This window comes from Rhododendron vialii, chromosome 5a (assembly GCF_030253575.1).
Source record: "Rhododendron vialii isolate Sample 1 chromosome 5a, ASM3025357v1".
Taxonomy (NCBI): Eukaryota; Viridiplantae; Streptophyta; class Magnoliopsida; order Ericales; family Ericaceae; genus Rhododendron; species Rhododendron vialii.
In genome coordinates this window covers 39,913,231-39,932,263 of record NC_080561.1, presented here as the reverse complement: position 1 = coordinate 39,932,263, position 19,033 = coordinate 39,913,231, and the positions used below count along the sequence as shown (strand labels likewise).

Sequence of the window (19,033 nt, the reverse complement as noted above, 5' to 3'; positions counted from 1 at the left end):
CACTGGTAGACGTGACAATTAACCAACCAAATTGGAAATAAATTGTAATAGAAAAGCTACTTATTTTATTTTTATGCATTCCTACATTTAGTTAGTTCTATTTAGGAACCAGCTAGCTTGAAAAACTTTATTTGTTTGTATTTGGCCATGGGTAATAATTGAGCATGGTAATTAAGTTACAAATGGTCCCCTTAATTCAATTTTTGATGCCTGCCCCTTCGGTAGGTTGGGTAGTGATTCACATGGATAAACGAAGACAAACGAAGTTGTCGTAGCTGGTTTCCAAATGATAAAAGTCAATTAATGTGATGGCCTGTTAGATCTTTGGTAAAATTGTGGTTAGAAAAAAAAGGATAAAACCATAAGATTTTTTGTTTTTTGTTTTTTTTTTTTGCTAATCGATAGAAGAGATTCATTTTTACATCAGACATGAAGTGTAAAGTACAAATCTGGGACACTACATCAGTTATTAGAGTTCACGAGATAACCAAGTCCAACAATTTAACTGATACAAGAAATAAACTCATTGTAGAGTAGAAACAAAGAAAGAACGGAAAATTAAGCACTCTAAGAGAAGAACATACACATACAGATGGAAATTAAAACTCGAATTCTTAACCTCCTAATGAGATGCAAAACCATAAGATTGAACGAGACCTTTCATTGCCTTCAAAGTTCATTGAACAACTGCTTACTATACATAAGAAGGAAGGGCAAAATCATAAGACCTTCATGGCCGGTTCCTAAATGAAGGCAATGAATTTAATACGCTAGGTAGCATCACACAACATAGGGGCAGGCATCAATGAGTCCCCTGATATTAATCCATGCATATTTTTAATTAATCCGAAGATGGAAAAGAGAAAAATGAAAGTGATGATACCTTGGGTTAAACTCCTCTAATCTTCTCTTGGGACCATATCAATGATTCAAACTATTCATCTTGTTGCAATTAAAGAGAATACTATCTCACCTGTAAGAAATCAATTTAAATGGGCAATGATCGACTCGAGAAAAATTCATATTTACATTTCCTTTTGCAGAACGAAATTCTTATGTTTATTATCTTATCTACCGTCCATATGAACTTGAACTTTTGCATAAATATTTTCCATTGCGGACTATACAAAATATGCATTTTGAATCGTCGACATCTTGTGATGGGATTTCGTATGGCAGCAACGAGTTTGCAGAATTTTAGAAGGTGATGCTCAGAAGATCATTGGATTGCTGTAAGGAAGGAGCTTGATTAGTGCCAATTTTGATGTTATAATTCATTATACTTTACCTTGATAGCTAAGTATGCCCTATCTTGTTAATTTGTCCCGACTTGGGAGGGGGCTGGATTTCACCAGTCTGGGCTCAGTTGGAAGCTTTGTTGGATGTTTCTACAATTGAGTAATGAATAAAGGGGCTGTTTGATAAAACTGAAAACTGAAACTGAAAGCTGAAAAATTAAGTACTGGAAACTGAATGCTGAAATTTTTAAGCTGAAAAGCTGTTTGATAAATATATTAAGTACTAAATTAAAAAAATGATGAATTAATTTTGTTCCAATTCTATCTTAATTTACTAACGGTCACAATATACTTTTGGTAATGGTGGTGGAGTGGTGGTGGGGGAGTGGTGGAGGTAGTAGGAGTGCTGGTAGTGGTGGTGGTGGAGTGGTGGTGGTGGTGTAGTGATGGTAGTGGTGGTGGAGTGGCGGTGGTGGTGATGGTGGTGGAGTGGTGGAGGTGGTGGTAGGAGTGGGTGGTGTGTGGTGGTGTAATGATGGTAGTGGTGGAGTGGTGTGTTGGGTGGAGGAGTATTGATCACACACTTATAATGTATGAAACTCACAAGAGAATTGCACAAACACACTCACATATATTGAACTCATTCAATCTGAAAATAACATACAAAGAGGAGGAATTTCTCTCTCTGTAACTCTCTTATTCTCTTACTCCACTCACATTTTTTTCTCTCAATACAACCTGTATTTTATAGAGGAACTCATACAATTGTTCATAGCCATGCGAGGCTTCCAAGTCTTCAAGCGTGGGCTGCCAATTCCACGAATTCGGCTGAGCCAAGTCTTCAAGCGTGGGCTGCCAATTCCACGAATTCGGCTGAGCCTCATCCATTCCACAAAGTCCACAAAGGCTGCCAATTCCACAAACCCAATCAAGCTTACTGTTTATTTCAACATCCCCCCTTAAGCTTGATTCTCAGAGATTCTTCATTCCAAGCATTGTCTTCATTTTGACGAAAGCTTCATGTTTGAGGGGCTTCGTAAAGATATCTGCTGTTTGATCATATGTCCTGCAAGAAACTAACTCCACTTCCTTTGCTTTTACATGCTCTCTGATGAAGTGGTAGCGGGTATCGATGTGCTTGCTTCTTTCATGATGAGTCGGGTTCTTTGCAAGCGCAACTGCAGAGCGGTTGTCGACATAGATCTCTGTGGGCAATTTTTGCAGAAAGCCCAAGTGCTTCAGCACATTCCTTAACCATATAGCATGACAGACAGCTGAGTTAGCGGCAACATACTCAGCTTCACAAGATGACAATGTCACAATCGCTTGCTTCTTGGATGTCCAAGTGAAGGCAGTATCTCCAATGAAGAAAACGAACCCTGTTGTGCTCTTCCTTTCATCCAAGTCTCTTCCCCAATCGCTATCTGAATAGCCGGAAAGATTCAGGTCACCGCCTGACTGATAGAATAGTCCGTCATTATGAGTTCCTTTGATGTAGCGGAGAATCCGCTTTGCTGCGAACAAGTGTAACTGATCTGGCGTCTCCATGTATCGACTGACTAGCCCAACACCATAGAGTATGTCTGGCCTAGTACAGGTTAGATATCGCAGACTTCCAACCAAGCTTTTGAAATAGGTTGGATCAACATTCCCAGTATCACTTTTCTTCAGTTCCAGTCCACTGTTGACTGGAGTCGTCACAGGATTGCATGTCTCCATCCCGTACTTCTTCAGTATCTCCATGGCATACCTGCTTTGGGAGATAAAAATTCCTTCGTCACTTTGCGTCACTTCAATGCCTAGGAAGTGAGCCATAAGTCCGATGTCCGTCATTTCGAACTCTTGAAACATCGTCTTCTTGAATGCTTCAAACATGGCTGGATTGTTGCCTGTAAAAATCAAGTCATCAACATAGAGGCATACATACAGCTGGCTTCCATCAGTCTCCTTCTTCATATAGAGTGCATGTTCATAGGGGCACTTCTCGAATCCATTCTCCTGGAAGTACTTATCAATTCTGGTATTCCATGCACGAGGCGCTTGCTTCAGCCCGTATAGCGCCTTCGTCAATTTGTACACTTTGTCTTCATGACCTTTCTTCACATATCCAAGTGGCTGCTCAATATAGATTTCTTCTTTTAGAAATCCATTCAGGAATGCTGTCTTGACATCCAACTGGTAGATCTTCCATCTCTTCTGAGCAGCTAATGCGATCATTAGCCTGATTGTCTCCATCCTGGCAACAGGGGCGAATACTTCGCCATAGTCGATGCCTTCTCTTTGCTTGTATCCTTTTGCTACAAGCCTTGCCTTGTATCTCTGAACCTCTCCTTGAGCGTTCTTCTTAGCTTTGTAGATCCACTTTACTCCAATTGCCTTGTGACCATTTGGGAGGTTAGTCAGCTCCCAAGTCTTGTTCTTCTCTATGGACTGAATCTCTTCATCCATAGCCTTCCTCCATTTTCCTTCTTGGGTAGCTTCCTCGAAACTAACTGGATCACAACTGATTTGCAGACAGAACATGGTAAAATCTGCATCCATCTGATCTGTATTCTGATACAGATCATTCAAGTTCCGAATTCCTCTGGGCCTCATGTCTGAAATTTCTCGTTCAACTGGTGAGGATGGTTCACCTTGTTGTGGTGAAGAGAAACCACGGGAAGATGCTGGTTGATCTTCTGGTCTACCAGGTACATCTTTGGTTTGTACCTGTTCTTCATCTTCAAGTGTTAGCTCCATATTCTTGGTAGCTTCTATTTGACCCCAGCTCCAGGATTCATTTTCCTCGAAAATGACATCTCTGCTGAAAATCACTTTCTGAGTGATGGGATTATACAACCTGTATCCCATCGTTCTGTCACCATATCCAACAAGGATACACTTAACTCCTTTGTCTTCGAGTTTGGTTCTGTTAGCCTCCGGAACTTTAGCATAGGCAATACAACCAAACACTCTGAGATGACCCACACCTGGCTTGTGAGTGGACCATGCTTCTTGTGGTGTCTTCGACTGCACATTCTTCGTAGGACACCTGTTCAGTAGATAAACTGCACACTGAACTGCTTCGGCCCAAAATCTCTTGGGCATGTCTTTATCTTTCAACATGCTTCTAGCCATGTTGAGAATGGTGCGATTCTTCCTTTCAGCTACACCGTTTAGTTGAGGAGTATAGGCAGGTGTGCACTGGTGTCTGATTCCTTGTTGCCTAAGGAATCCCTCAAATTGATCTCCAGTGTACTCTCCTCCTTGGTCTGACCGCAATGTCTTAATGTGGTAGCCGCTTCCTTTCTCAACAAGAGCTTTGAACTCTTTGAACTGTTCAAATACTTCTGACTTCAATTTCAGAAAGTATACCCACGTCTTTCTGCTATAGTCGTCGATAAACGTGAGGAAGTATCTGTTCTGACCATTTGAGATTGGCTTTAATGGACCACAAACATCTGTGTGTACTAGCTCGAGAGGCATAGATGCTTTCCAATCAACTTGCTTTCCAAAGTTATTGCGGTGTTGTTTGCCAAGAATGCAGCTTTCGCATACCTCATTTGGACGTTGAATATGAGGTAAGCCCTTAACCATCTTCCTATTCGCCAACAGCTTCAAGCTTTCAAAGTTGAGGTGCCCATATCTGAGATGCCATATCCAATCTTTGTCATTGATAATGGCATTGAGGCACTTTGGCGTGTCATGAAGAACAGTTAGCGGAAACATCCTGTTCTTCGCCATCATTACTCGAGTTATCAGCTTCCCTCGAGCATCCGCAACCGTCAGCTGCATATCCTTCAGGCTAATTTGATAGCCTTTCTCAAGGAATTGTCCAAGACTAAGAATATTAGTCTTCATGTCTGGAACATAGTAGACGTTAGAGATGAATGCATGATCTCCATTCTTCCTTTTGATTATAATATCACCTCTCCCTCGAACTGGTACTTTAGAGAGGTCACCAAAAGAAATATCTCCCTGAACCTTTTCATCAAGTTCAGTAAAAAGCTGCCTTGAGCCAGTCATATGATTACTGGCTCCAGAATCAAGAAACCATGTACCTTGATCCTGCTCGATTGGGTTGTGTGCCATGAGACTCATTGAATCTCCTCCTGATGGCTCCTTGTCTGCATAGTTGGCTATTTCGCCAACTTGATCTGATGCTGATCTTCCCCGGCACTCGTTGCTATAGTGGCCATACTTTTCGCAATTGTAACACTGAACGTTACTTTTGTCAACGTTCGAACGATTGTTGTAACTGCCTCTTCTGCCTTGTCCTCCTCCTCGTGGATTATGACCTTGTTGTCCTCGTCCACCTCCTCTTGGAGCATAATTTTGTTGTCCTCGACCACCTCCTCTTGGAGCATGATTTTGATTCCCTCCTCTGGAGAATCCTCTGCCACCTCTGCCTCTGGAATTTGAATTTCTAGAGCCTCTTCCATGGGAACCATAGCCTCGTCCCCTCTGAGATGTTCCCCCTTGCTCGTACCTTCCTTCGTTGAGGGATAACTTCATTTGTAGAGCTTGTTCCGGGGCTCTATCATCGTCTCTGTGCAACTTCTGTTCGTGGGCTTGCAGCGAACCCACGAGCTCTTCAATAGACATGGTTGAAACGTCTTTAAGTTCTTCTAACGTAACAACGATGAAGTCGAATCTGCGATCCAAAGATCGCAAGATCTTTTCTATAACTCTCGTGTCGGTGAGAGTTTCGCCATTTCTCCTCATTTGATTTGAAACCACCATAATTCGAGCATAATACTCAGAAATAGATTCTGAGGATTTCATTCGTAAAGACTCGAATTCACCTCGTAGTGTTTGAAGGCGAATCCTCTTTACTTTGTCAGCACCTCTGTAGGTCTTCTGCAGCTTCTCCCAAATTTCTTTGGAAGTTTTGGCGGAAGCGATGATCTCGAATGTGGCTTCGTCAAGTCCTTGATAGATGATGGACTTGGCTTTGCAATCCTTCTTTCGCTCGGCACGAAGTGTGGTCTTCTGTTCCTCCTTTAAAGCTGTTTCAGCTTCTTTTGAGGCGGGTTCATCGTAACCTTCTTCTACCATCTCCATAACATCTTGAGCACCCAGCAGTGCTCTCATTTGGATGGACCAATTATCATAATTGTCCTTGGTGAGCTTTGGAATAACAGCTTGGGATGTTCCATTAGCCATCGAAACTAGAAATGATGGAATCTAGTTTACTGGGGTCAAAGTGAAATCTTTGCAACTTTTGAACTTTGACTAGATAACTTCAAAAGTACAGGAGTTAGACTGCAATTGAACCTTCGGTGGACCAGCTTTTATGGAAAGTAGCTCGGTAGGAGTAATGGGATCAGACAACCAACTACCTCTTTGGTTTGTAATAATTGAGATCCCAATCAACCACCTCTTTTTCCCTTTATCACTTTTCTGTTTCTTCAGTCTTCTTCTCAAGAAAAAAAACAGAGACGCGTGTTTGCCGCAACTCCGTCGAACGGCAATTGCAACCTCTGTACACCTCCGTTCAAGATGGGTCTTGCACAAATCTCTTCGTATCGTCGAGATGCACGAGACTCAGGTATCAATTTGAGTCTTGGATAAGATTTTTGTTTCTGCAATTTTGGATAACAGCTCTTCGAGCAGCGCGTGAGGGCCACACCGGAATTTTTTTCGGCGACGGAAAAATCCCTGGTGAACTTCTGAGTCCAAAGAACTCGTTTATGTGTCAAAACAAGTTTTCGATTAATTCGAAATTTTTGGCCTTCAACCCAGTGGTTGTTTCGACTGGACAAGAGGCGGCTCGTTTTTGTTGCTGGATTTTATGGCGACCGACTGGTGTGGCTGAGACGATCTTGAACTCAAAAATATGATTTTGAGTGAATTGCTTTCTGGGCGGGCTACACAAGCAGTAGAATACCGAAGGTATTTTCTTTTGTGAGAGATTTTTTTTTTTACGGATGAGCCTGGGGCTCTGATACCACTTTGTTGGGTGGAGGAGTATTGATCACACACTTATAATGTATGAAACTCACAAGAGAATTGCACAAACACACTCACATATATTGAACTCATTCAATCTGAAAATAACATACAAAGAGGAGGAATTTCTCTCTCTGTAACTCTCTTATTCTCTTACTCCACTCACATTTTTTTCTCTCAATACAACCTGTATTTTATAGAGGAACTCATACAATTGTTCATAGCCATGCGAGGCTTCCAAGTCTTCAAGCGTGGGCTGCCAATTCCACGAATTCGGCTGAGCCAAGTCTTCAAGCGTGGGCTGCCAATTCCACGAATTCGGCTGAGCCTCATCCATTCCACAAAGTCCACAAAGGCTGCCAATTCCACAAACCCAATCAAGCTTACTGTTTATTTCAACATGGTGGAGCTAGTGGTGGTGGTGGTAGTGGAGGAAGTGGTGGTGGTGGTGTAGTGATGGTAGTGGTGGGGGAGTGGCGGTGGTGGTGATGGTGGTGGAGTGGTGGAGCGGTGGTGGTGGTGGTGGTGGTAGGAGCGGTGGTGGTGGTGGTGTAGTGATGATAGTGGTGGTGGTTGTGGTTGAGTTCTGGTGGTGGTGGAGTGGTGGAGCTGGTGGTGGTGATGTGGTGGTGGTGGTCGTGGTGGAGCTGGTGGTGGTGGTGGTGGTAGGGGAAGAAGTGAGGGTGGTGGAGATGGTGGTGGTAGTGGAGGGAGTGGTGGTGGTGGTGCTGTGGTGGAGGCGGAGTCGTGGTAGTGGAGGTGGTGGTGGTGGAGTGGTGGAGGTGGTGGTAGTGGTGGTGGTGGTGGAGGTGTTGGTGGAAGTGGTTGTGGTGGTGGTATGACGGTTGAATATAAGTATACAAAAATTCAGCCAGAATTAAGTAGCTCAAAGCTACTTAATTTTTTTCAATTTTTTAGCCTATATTTTAAGTGGTACTTAATTTATTAAGTAATATGAAATGTGGTTATCAAACCTACTGAATTATTTATTACTTAATTGATTCAGTATTAAGTGCTGAATTTAAGTTATCAAACAAGCTCAAAGCCTACCGATTAAAAAGGAAAATAAAATCTTCGACATCAATTCAGGATGCAAATCATGCAATAAACCATACGTTTGCGGAGAATGGAAAAATGTTATGGGGAGGGCAACAGTGTTATATGTCACTTGAGTGTAAACAACAAACATGTGCCATTCTTAAAGGATCCCCATCGGATACTTTAAATATCAAATTTCAATAAATTTAAAACATTTTATAAGTGGCATACGAGTAGCATTGCTTAAATATCATATTTTACCACAAAAATGATTTTCTGTTTCTTTACATTTTTTTTAACGCCCACAAAGATGATTTGGTATTGATGTACTTGTTAGAGTATACAATTAATCTAGAAAAAAAAAAAGGTAACTTACAATAAAAGTTGAAGAGTCTGCTGGAGTGCAAAATAAAGTTTTATTTTTCCAATTATAAAGTTTTAAGGACCTACCAGAGATGCTCTTAATATATAAACTTTGCATCTTTACCTATGTTGCAAGACAGGCCCAAAGCCCACTATTTGGGGTTCAGGGCTATCGATAGTCTCTGAACCCCCGTTGAATAGCATACTAACCCCCACTAACCCTCCGTTGATGTATAAATTATGGCCAAAAAAAAAAACCCCCACTATTTGGAATTTTTTATCATACACAAATCACTTTTGAGTGTATAGTATCCAAAAATTTACTTTAATGGTAAGTATTTTACATTGAATGATAAGTATTTCATAAGAAGTGATAATTATTCAATATTGAGTGGTAAGTCTTCCAGATCTATTATATTTATCACTTCATATCAAATACTTTCACTTGGTAAATATTTCACATTGAGTGGTAAGTATTACATGTTAGAATACTTACAGCTCAATATGAAATATTTACCATTTCTTGTAAAATACTTAATACTTAATCTGGAATACTTATCACTAAAGTAACTTTGTGGGTACCATAAAAAAAAGAAGTTCTGTGTACCATAGATGGACTGATTTGAAGGGGTCCTAAACTAGATTTCACAATACAACATACTAGAAATAAAACTCCGTGCATAGCACAGTTGCGGATTCCTTATATAATTATATTACTTTGGTTTTAAAGTAGTAGTTCTGATAAAGTGTAAAATCCAACTTAATGTGTTGAGCTTTGTTTGTTTAAAGTAGAAGTTCTGGACTCGCCTTTACTGCATGTAGGCCGAAGACCAATCCTAAAAATGGGCCACAAGAAGGGTTCCGTTACCTGGAACTCACTATTATAAGGATCCATTCTGGTATTAATCTCACCTGCACAGCAGCCCAATACCACCAATTTTTAAAACAAATGCGAAATAAACTGAGATATGTAAACCAAACTGACCCTTGAATCAGTTTCCTTAAAACATATTTACCGCCTCATGTTGGGTGTTGGAGGTTGACCGACGTCTGCCTCATAGGATAGAACGGGTAGACTCCAGCTATCGAAACACCACCAGAAAGCTGCCTCGGCGAACTGAACGAACGTTTCTCTCTCTCTCTCTCTCTCTCTCTCACTAACAATATCAGAATGGATTTTTATACTTCGTAGAACTGATGACAAAATTAAGAATGTGATGCTCAATATATACACCTCAGGTGGCCTTGTGTAACAACCGAAATTGACTTCAACCTTGAACACACAACCATGAATAGGGGCAATTCAATATGCAAAATTACCGGAATGAATTCTAGGTGTAAATTCTGCCATTAACTTCTCTTCATGGGGTAATAACTAGTTGAAACAACTTGAAACTTGTAGTGCCTCGTCCAGATTCAATGAATCCACAGGAGGTTTATTTGGTTGTCTTGGGAGACCTTCCGAATGTTCCAATTATCATTCACAAAATCTGGAAATTTTCTAACAGTTTTGTGCTATACAATTGACACTGTGTATGCAACTGGGCTTGGTTTACCAGTGTACTGGATTATGTTTATCATGATACTAAAAATCGCTAAAAGACAAAGATATCGGGTGTCTTGTTAGTGATGATCTCTCTGTTTTTTCCTTTTGTTTTACAACATAACATTGTTCTTCATCATTCTATTTACTTGTGTGACATTGTTCTTCATCAATCCATTTACATTGGATGTATTCGATAATGCTACGCCGACCTTTAGCATTTCTTACAGATCCATTTTATTTTTCTGATTTCTGTAGGAGCAATTATGAACAGAGATAATGTTCATGATCACCGGCGTTTATTTAAGGAACCCGTGAACGAAATTAGTAACCGTTATTCCAAAGGCAATAATGGCCAGAGAGAAAGCTACGATCCCCCATGGAGTTTCAATGTACGTGCGTTTCCAGTATGCCCACCACTTCGGCCACCCATGCTGGCTGTACTTGTATGCTTCTTGGCACTTGTCATTAAAAATGGAGTCCACCGTCGTTAAGAACTTATAGGTTACTTGAAAAAAAAGTAGTTCAATTCAATATCGATAGAGCGTTTCAAATTTTGAAACATGTTTTTGTTTTCTTTGTTTAATGTTCTGTTGCTTTAAACGGGCCTTAGCAAACAAAAGATCACATGTGGGGACTCCCTTAATGATGCAAAATGGCAGCGTTTATTAGAGTGGGCATGCAGGGGCTGCTGCCTCATGGGGACGGCAGAGTCGCCTCTGTGGGGAACACGGCAGACAGTACAATTTGCTTATTGTGATTCAAATTGGGAAGCTACTCTAAGAGTTTTACGTTTCATTAAAGGGAATCCTGATTAAGGATTATTCTTTCCTTCGTTCAATGATCCTACGTTAAAGGCTTATTGTAATTCAGATTGGGCGGATTGTGAGACAACTCAACGTTCAAATACAAGATTTTGTGTATTTCTGGAAAATTCTTTGATTTCTTGGAAATCAAAGAAGCAAACCAATGTGGCTTGTTCTTCCACTGAAGCCGAATATCAAGCCATGGTTGCAACATGTTTAGAAATTACATGGATATGACACATTTTGGAAGATCTCAAAGTTCTACAAAGCTAGCCAGCATCCTTATTTTGTGACAACCAGGCAGCTCTCCACATTGCCAAAAATCTCGTTTTTTCACGAATGCACAAAACATATAGGGATTATTTGCCACATTGTTTAGGAACAATTACAAGCTGGAGTAATTGCTACATCCTATGTTCAGTCAAAATCTCAACTTGTAAACATCTTCACCAAACCTTTGGGAAATAAACAATTTCAATATTTAAGTGGCAAGTTGGGACTTCATGATATTCACTCTCCAACTTGAGGGGCAGTGTTAGAGGAAAATCCGGTTGATCTGTTGCCTAATTGATTGACTAAAGATCCTTGATTGTAGCATAGAAATATTGTATATTTATTCTTTTCTAATTTAACTTCTTTCCCAATTTAGCTTCTCTGTATGTATATAAAAAGCTTCGTATCTTTGTAAAAAATTCATTCAAAAAATACAGAAATATTCTCTCAATTTTCGTCTCCTAAATTTAACAAACCCTCTATTCATTCTCTGACAAAGCCGTAACGCCATGGCTGCATGAAGGACTAAATGACTACTTGGAGCCACTTGTCTTCAATTATAACAGAGGCGTGCTAGTGAACAGGAGAATATATGGGAGAAACAATGCCCCTCAAGTCAACAGTGTAACGAGTTACAATAAATCCGCCTTCAAGATATATACAACAAAACCCGAGCTACATGGAATTTTCGGTGTCGATTGATTGTGGGTTAGCTATGTAGGAATTTTCGGTGTCGACTGTGCTTGATTTTTTCAATGTTGGATTATGTAGAAACTTTATATCCAATTCAAAATCAATTGGCAATGAGTGAAGAGGTTCCAAATGTTATTAAGTGATCACACATTCTACTCCTAAGCAATATAAGACTCTATTTCCAGAGCAGATTATGTTTAATTAGTACGATAATCAATCAAATTATTTTGTTTAGAGCCCAATCCACTTCTTAAAAAATACTCTCTTCGTTCCAAAATGAAAGTCCATGTTACTATTCCAGACACTTCAAAAAGTAATTCATATCTTTCAATTTATAATGTTAACAATATCCAAAATGAATATTGTTTGATAGATTTCAATTAGTTTTATTAGACAAAATTTTTAAAATCATACAAAAATATTACAAAAAGAAAGATATGAACAAGATAAAAAAAAAAAGAAAAAAGTGAAAGTGAACTCTCAATTTGGAACGGATGAAGTACTTATTCCCGTTTTACAAGACATGTCATTCTCCCACAATAGTGTTTTTAGCTTTTGATTGACACAACTGATAAATTGGAACCCACTTAAGATTAAAGCTATTGGATCCACTTAAACAGATGACGCAGCGGAGTTCACGAGAGGCTAGTTAGCGTACTAGTCCAAACGAGATAAACAACTCGTCGCAACGAGCAAATCTTGCGCCCAAGAAAGAAAGAGAGAATCTCTGAATATTATTAATCAAAAAACTCAAAAGTTTTAATAATTGAATAACTTATACTCCTATTTATACTAGTAGGAGTCCTAACAATAAGGTAATTACTTAAAACAGAAACCAAGCAAAACAATACTTGGAAACAAAGACTAACAAAATTAAAAGACTAATAGGAATATGCCTAAACAAGTGGCATTAAAAGGGGAATTCCTAAAACGAATAATTCCTAGAATAAAGTTTTCATAAAATTGAAATTTTCTAAATTTTTGTCCTACATCAGTCTCCTTTTCTTCAAAAGAATTCAACCTCGAGTTCTCGTTGGGAATCTGCCATTTTCCATGCCGAATAAATAGATACTTAGAATACTTCAACTCATTTCTTAACTTGAAATAAAACTTCGAGAAAAAGTGTATTTGCAAAGATTGTTTCTCAGCATGCCTTAATTTGTTGACAAAATTCACTAAATAAATGTTGGGAACCCAATCAAATTGTTGTACTCCAAGAAAATCTACAACTAGAACCTTATGCTGAAGTTGCTGGTTCTTTAGATTTTGATTTATTATAGAGTTGTTTGGCACTCCTTTGTCAGAAAATTGGATTTCAGCAATAACCATATTTTCTTGTAGTGTTGTAGTCAACTTTATTGTGGGTGATTCATCAAGCCCAAATGCACAAACCTCCAATGCAATATTCTTTTATTCCTCCGCAATCGCATCGGAAACAATTTCAGTATCCTCTTGCACACAAGCATCGATGTTAATTTCGTTTTGACCTTCAACTTCAATTTTGACCTCTCCCACGGCTTCCACAATAATGTGTTCTGCATGATACTGTTTTGGCCTATATTTTTCCTCCAACAATTGCTCATAATTCCTTGGTAAAAATCTCTCCATCATATATTTTTTAATTCTGTACCATGCATAAATTTGACGCTTGCCCAATCAATCTCTTAGAAATTGCATATCTAGCCATCATCGTAGCGCTGGTCCCGTAAGCTTCACTAACAAATACCTCCACATTTGTTCTGTTGAAATTTTTGCATACTCGAAGGAATATTCGATGTTTAAAATCCAATCCAAACAATCTTCAAAAAATTCAAGACCACTAAATTTTGACAAATTATCATAATACCTGAAATTTGGTTGTCGCTTTATCGACTGATAAGCATCATGGTTCTCGAATAGCTTTCTTTCAAATTTATTCCTACTATCATAATGATAATAAGAATATCCTCTGGAGACGTTATGGTGAATAGGTTGGTTGGGCAAATCCCTCAACGCGGTTCCTATTCTGGTCAGGAGGTTGGCGATGGGCAAATCTCAACGCGCGATCCTTCTCAATCCTTTCTGGCCTTTGGCGATTTTGTAAAGTTAACCCCTGCAGCATCTCACGGATCTCAGCGAACTGAGTGTGGGTATCCTGACGGATCTCGGTCAACTGTGCTTGTTGATCCTCCACAATCCTCTTAGGTCAGTAAGCCCACGACCAACGTCAATGGGTGTGTCTTCTTCTGTGTTTGGTGTCATCGAATCAGGCAAAGCCTTGCTTTGATACCACTTGACGCAGCGAAATTCACGAGAGACTAGTTAGCATACTAGTCCAAACGAGATAAACAACTCGTCACAACGAGCAAATCTTGCGCACAAGAAATAAAGCAAGAATTTCTGAATATTATTGATCAAAAAGCTCAAAAATTTTAATAATTGAATAACTTACACTCCTATTTATACTAGTAGGAGTCCTAACAATAAGGGTAATTACTTAAAACAGAACCTAAGCAAAATAATACTTGGAAACAAAGACTAACAAAATTAAAAGACTAATAGGAATATGCCTAAACAAGTGTCATTAAAAGGAGAATTCCTAAAACGAATAATTGCTAGAATAAAGTTTCCATAAAATTGAAATTTCCTAAATTTTTGTCCTACATCAACAGAATTTATGATCTTGGTAGAAAATCGTTAAAAGACAGAGATATTCGACATCTTGTTCTTGATGTATCTTTCTATTTCTCGTTTTGTTTCATAATGCATGATTGTCTAGTTCCTTGGGAGGATATATATCTACTAGTATAAGAATTCACCGATCCCAATAATAGCACAAGGACTTGAATGGTCCTGTATCAAGAGCAGAATTCACTAGTGTTGGGTGCAAAACAAATTTTGCTGGTGGGAAAGGTATCAATTACACACACAAACACACATATTATTGCTCGATCAGTTATATATTATAATCTTTCACTCAAACTGACAAATTAAGTTCACAAACCCTAACAGTTGGGTTCTCACGTTTCACTCTGTTTCTTTATTCCTCACTCACTCACTCACTTAGTCACTCTTATTTCTTACACACAGAGTACAAGCACAGCACACATACTAATATATAGAAATAGATAGATAGGGGAAGTGAATCGGAGACTTCGGTAGCTTTCAATCTCTAAATCAATCAAGTAACTCCCTTTGATCAGATAGACAATCTTCACAGCAACTAATACTTGAAACACTGATAGGTTCGTGATCATTGGCATTTATTTAAGGAAACTGCGGATGAACTGAGTAAGCCCCATGCCAAAAAGGATAATGGCCACGCAAACAGCTCTGAACCTCCATGGAGAAGAAAAGTACGTACGGTTCCAGTATGCCATCAACTTCGGCCACCTATGTTTACTATAATTGTATGCAAGTTGGTACTGGTCTTTGAAATAGAACTCCCCTGTTACAACTTCCTTGCACAGCTTGTTGAACAGATCAGATACGTCCTTGTCCGCTCCCAAGTGGTTGCATATGACTTTGGCTTTCTTAAGAACTTTGACGTCTTCCTTAGAGCTAATTAACATGTCCATGAACTTTGCGTAGGATGTGAAGTATCGCCGAACCCCAGGGCAACACTGTTCCAAGGCAATGAGGTTTCTAAGGAGTGGCTCTGTGGGGTCATGTACAACAAGAGCCGGGATTTCAAATCTGGCTGGACAAAACCACCAAAATGGGCCTTTATGTTCTTTGAAATTGACGTCAAATAGATTAACGTTTCCCTCAACAGATACGAACTTGACTCCTGAAAAGTCGAGGTCTGATGCAGAAACCTCTAATCCAATGAACTTCTTTTCTATTTTTTCTTCTACGGGTTCCTTATTTTCCCTTTTTTTTTTGGGTAAATCCTTATTTTCCCCTTTTGGAAGGTAATACTCGTGTAGGAAATGGAGAATATGATAGTAGTAGTCGTTAGCTTTGCTAGACTCTTTTTTTCCGTCTTCAGTTTCTTTTGTAGAATCATAAACCAGGAGGACACGTTCATCAGGCAAACCACAAGAAGTTTTCGTCTTGCTATGATCACTATTTTCAGCTTCTGGTCTCATAATGTCGTCAAAGTATGAAACGACATACTCGGTGAGTGATGATAACTTGTTTTCCTCGGGGATCTTATCCACTATGAGTTCGAACAACTCTTCAAGTACGAAGAAAGGAATCTGGTTCTCGAGGAGGATCAAGTCTTGTTTGATCATGTTGGCAGTCAAAATGTTATCGATGATAGGATCAAACCGATGATCTGCCCCTGGTTGTTCGCAGCCGCCGCCGCTGCTGCTGCTTTTGCTGCCATCCTCTCCTCCATCAATAGGATTCTGAACGCTACTCCATGCCTAGCTAAGACAAGAAGTTTAAAGTGACGCCTTATGCAAATACTAGACTATACACTTTTTTTTTCAAAAAAAGTATTGTTTCCTGGTTTTTGGAAGGCAACATTACTAAATCGAATTTGTATACATATCCAGGTTTACCTCACAAATTGTTTGGATTTTGTATTTTTTTTTTATTAGCAAAGAAAATTTTATTAATCAACGAACCGAAGTTGTAAAACTTGGAGAAACATCTTTGAGAATGTTGCTTCTTGCAACCCTATGGTCTATTTGAATTGCAAAGAATGATGCGTGGAAGAGCTAATTAAAACAAGGACAGCATTGTGGATCAAAAGCCAAATTTGATGTAAAGGTGTATACGGTAGAAGATATCAAAAGAAACCTTAACGGTGTTAGAAGGCTCACTATTTAGGTGTCTTCGGGTGTAATTTTCATTGTCTTTTTGGAATGCAACATTATCAAAATTTTCTTTTTCCGAGCAAAAAAAAAAACTGAAGTTACATAGATTAAAAAGAACTGAAGTTACATAGGTTAAAATTTTAGTATTATGACCGATTCATTATGTACATGTATAGAGTCTGAATTTGTTCATTCCCCCACAAAAGAGGGTAAACCTATTTTATTGGCTCTTATCATCTTATGGGCCCTACACTCTAACCATAACCATAGTTAACCTTTAAAAAATAGATATAAAGAAAGTGAGTTTAACTAATAGATCAAGTATAGCATTTGGTGGGCTGTTGCTTTTTAGCTTAATCTATGAAAAATTTCATAAAAAAAGGAAATTCACAGAGTCAGTAAATTCGCAGAACAGATGTACATTTTTTTAGTTTGATAAACCTATGAAAAAGTATACTTTTTCGGTATTATATATGAATAGTTAATCATGAGATTAAATTATATACACTAACAGTGTAAACATTATTTTCCTTCAAATCAATTAGATAGCATCATATGTCAAAACAGTGATCTCAATTAGTAGAACATGGCGATGTGGTGCAATCTAATTGATTTGGAGAGAAAAAATGTTAACACCGGTAGTGTATACGAAGTATAATTTAATTTCGTTAATCATATAACATGTGTATTATACGGGATATTAAGTATGATTAACCTATGACAATGAGTTGGGCATTATAATCTGCAGAGCTAACAATATAACACGTGTATTTTTTGGGGTATTAAATATATTGTGCTAAATGATTAATATGTGAAAATATGTACATTTTGCGTATTATGATTCGCCAATTTTCGCACAGGCATACCTTTTTTGATATCTAGTACATATATTGATGTTTTTAAGTGTCATCAATGATCTAGATTTTATAGAGATTCTTTCCGAGAAGATTTTTTCTACAAATCTGACCTATTAAATATATTTATGGATGACTGAGACAATACCACCAACTCTCTGCAATTCAATCTCAAACTAGTTCTAAGTACAATATAGAAACACATGATTTTACTCCTAGCCAAGCCCTTAACCTTAATTTCATGTCCAATGAGGCCAAATGTTTGAGTTATCCAAACCCAACTTGAAGTCTGGTTGTCCATTTACTATTAAGTCATAAAAATAAAAAAGGCATATAAGTCAAAAAAGTAAAATCAAGGTTGCTTGAATTACATCAAAAAAAAAAATCAAAATGTAACCAAGCACGATTTTGATTCAAAGTAATTTTTTGTTAAAACAAAATTTTCTATTAAGTCATTGTACTTTAACTAGTAGTTTTTTTAGGTTTATAAATCTTTTTTTTTTTTGTTGGGTTTATAAATCTTTTTTTGCCCCATGGTGGAGGTGCCCAAGCCCAGGGACGTGTGGGACTTACCCCAGGGCCGGCTCTATTCATACCTTTGGGTTGCCACTGTCTCTTCTATTTGTTGTCTTTTCTTCTGCTGCTTTGGATTTGTTAGTATGGTAGGCGTAGAGAAGTTCAAGGATGAAGCAACCATCGACTAACATCATTTTCACCATATCGTCATCATCCAGCTTTAGTTCTTCTGCGTAGTATTTCTTGGCCCTGTCTACGCTCTGCTTCATTTTTCCCACACATTTCAGCAGCAGCTCTGTTTTTTTCTTGCGTTTTTGGTCATCACTGTTCATTCCTGCCGTCACTCGAGTAAATACGTAATTGGCGTAATACTTTTTGACGTCTTGCATAGGTGTTTCGAGGTGTTCTTTGCGGTGATGAGGGCCGATAGAGATGATACGAGGGATGTAGGCGCTTTTGTTGAGCTCACGAAGATCTTCAGGCACCCTGTAAATGCGAGCGGGGAACAAGGATTTGGTAGTTTTCTGGGAAGATTCAAGGAGTTCTTTGCCAATTGTATTTGTAAGCGGGACTAAAGTTGGATCGAAGGATTGATTTGGATCCTCCATGTAATCGACAAAGCAATTTGTCGTGATTTGGGTAGTGTGTTTTTGGGGTGAAGAGGGGCTTAAGATTTTTCTGCGTTTGAGAATGCAAAGACCCCCTGCTGGCACTAGCTATATATAGAGGGCTCATCCATTTTCATCGGTATTTTGTTGTTATTACTATTAATTACTACTATCATCAAAAGTAATAGTAATAATTCTTAATTATAATATTATTAGATTTTTTTGGAGGATTCTAATCTAAAATTAATTGGGACCGGGGACACCATAGCATCATCCAACTTTAGAATATATACTACTCCCTCCGTTCCTAAATGTTTGGCACTTTCATACTTTTTATTGTCCCATATAATTTGTCCATTTTGAAAAGTCAAAAGTAAATTATAGTAAACTTCCTATGTTACCATTTTTCTTTTGGGCACAAA

General features: G+C 38.6%; 1 protein-coding gene across 1 annotated transcript; it reads right to left on the bottom strand.

The window, feature by feature from the left end:
* Positions 1-14,784: 14,784 nt before the first annotated feature.
* Positions 14,785-18,691, bottom strand: LOC131326723 (UPF0481 protein At3g47200-like). The gene is made up of 2 exons (XM_058359582.1): positions 18,084-18,691; positions 14,785-16,237 (listed from the first exon to the last, which is right to left on the bottom strand). The coding sequence occupies exons 1-2, from the start codon at positions 18,609-18,611 to the stop codon at positions 15,128-15,130; spliced, it is 1,638 nt and encodes a 545-aa protein (XP_058215565.1). The 5' UTR covers positions 18,612-18,691; the 3' UTR covers positions 14,785-15,127.
* Between the last annotated feature and the right edge of the window lie 342 nt (positions 18,692-19,033).

Excerpts from the sequence above, each read along its gene's own strand:
- LOC131326723 (XM_058359582.1), bottom strand. The coding sequence starts at position 18,611 with ATGGAGGATCCAAATCAATCCTTCGATCCAACTTTAGTCCCGCTTACA. Across the intron at positions 16,238-18,083 it reads GAGACAGTGGCAACCCAAAG|GCATGGAGTAGCGTTCAGAA; the intron begins GTATGAATAGAG and ends TGTCTTAGCTAG.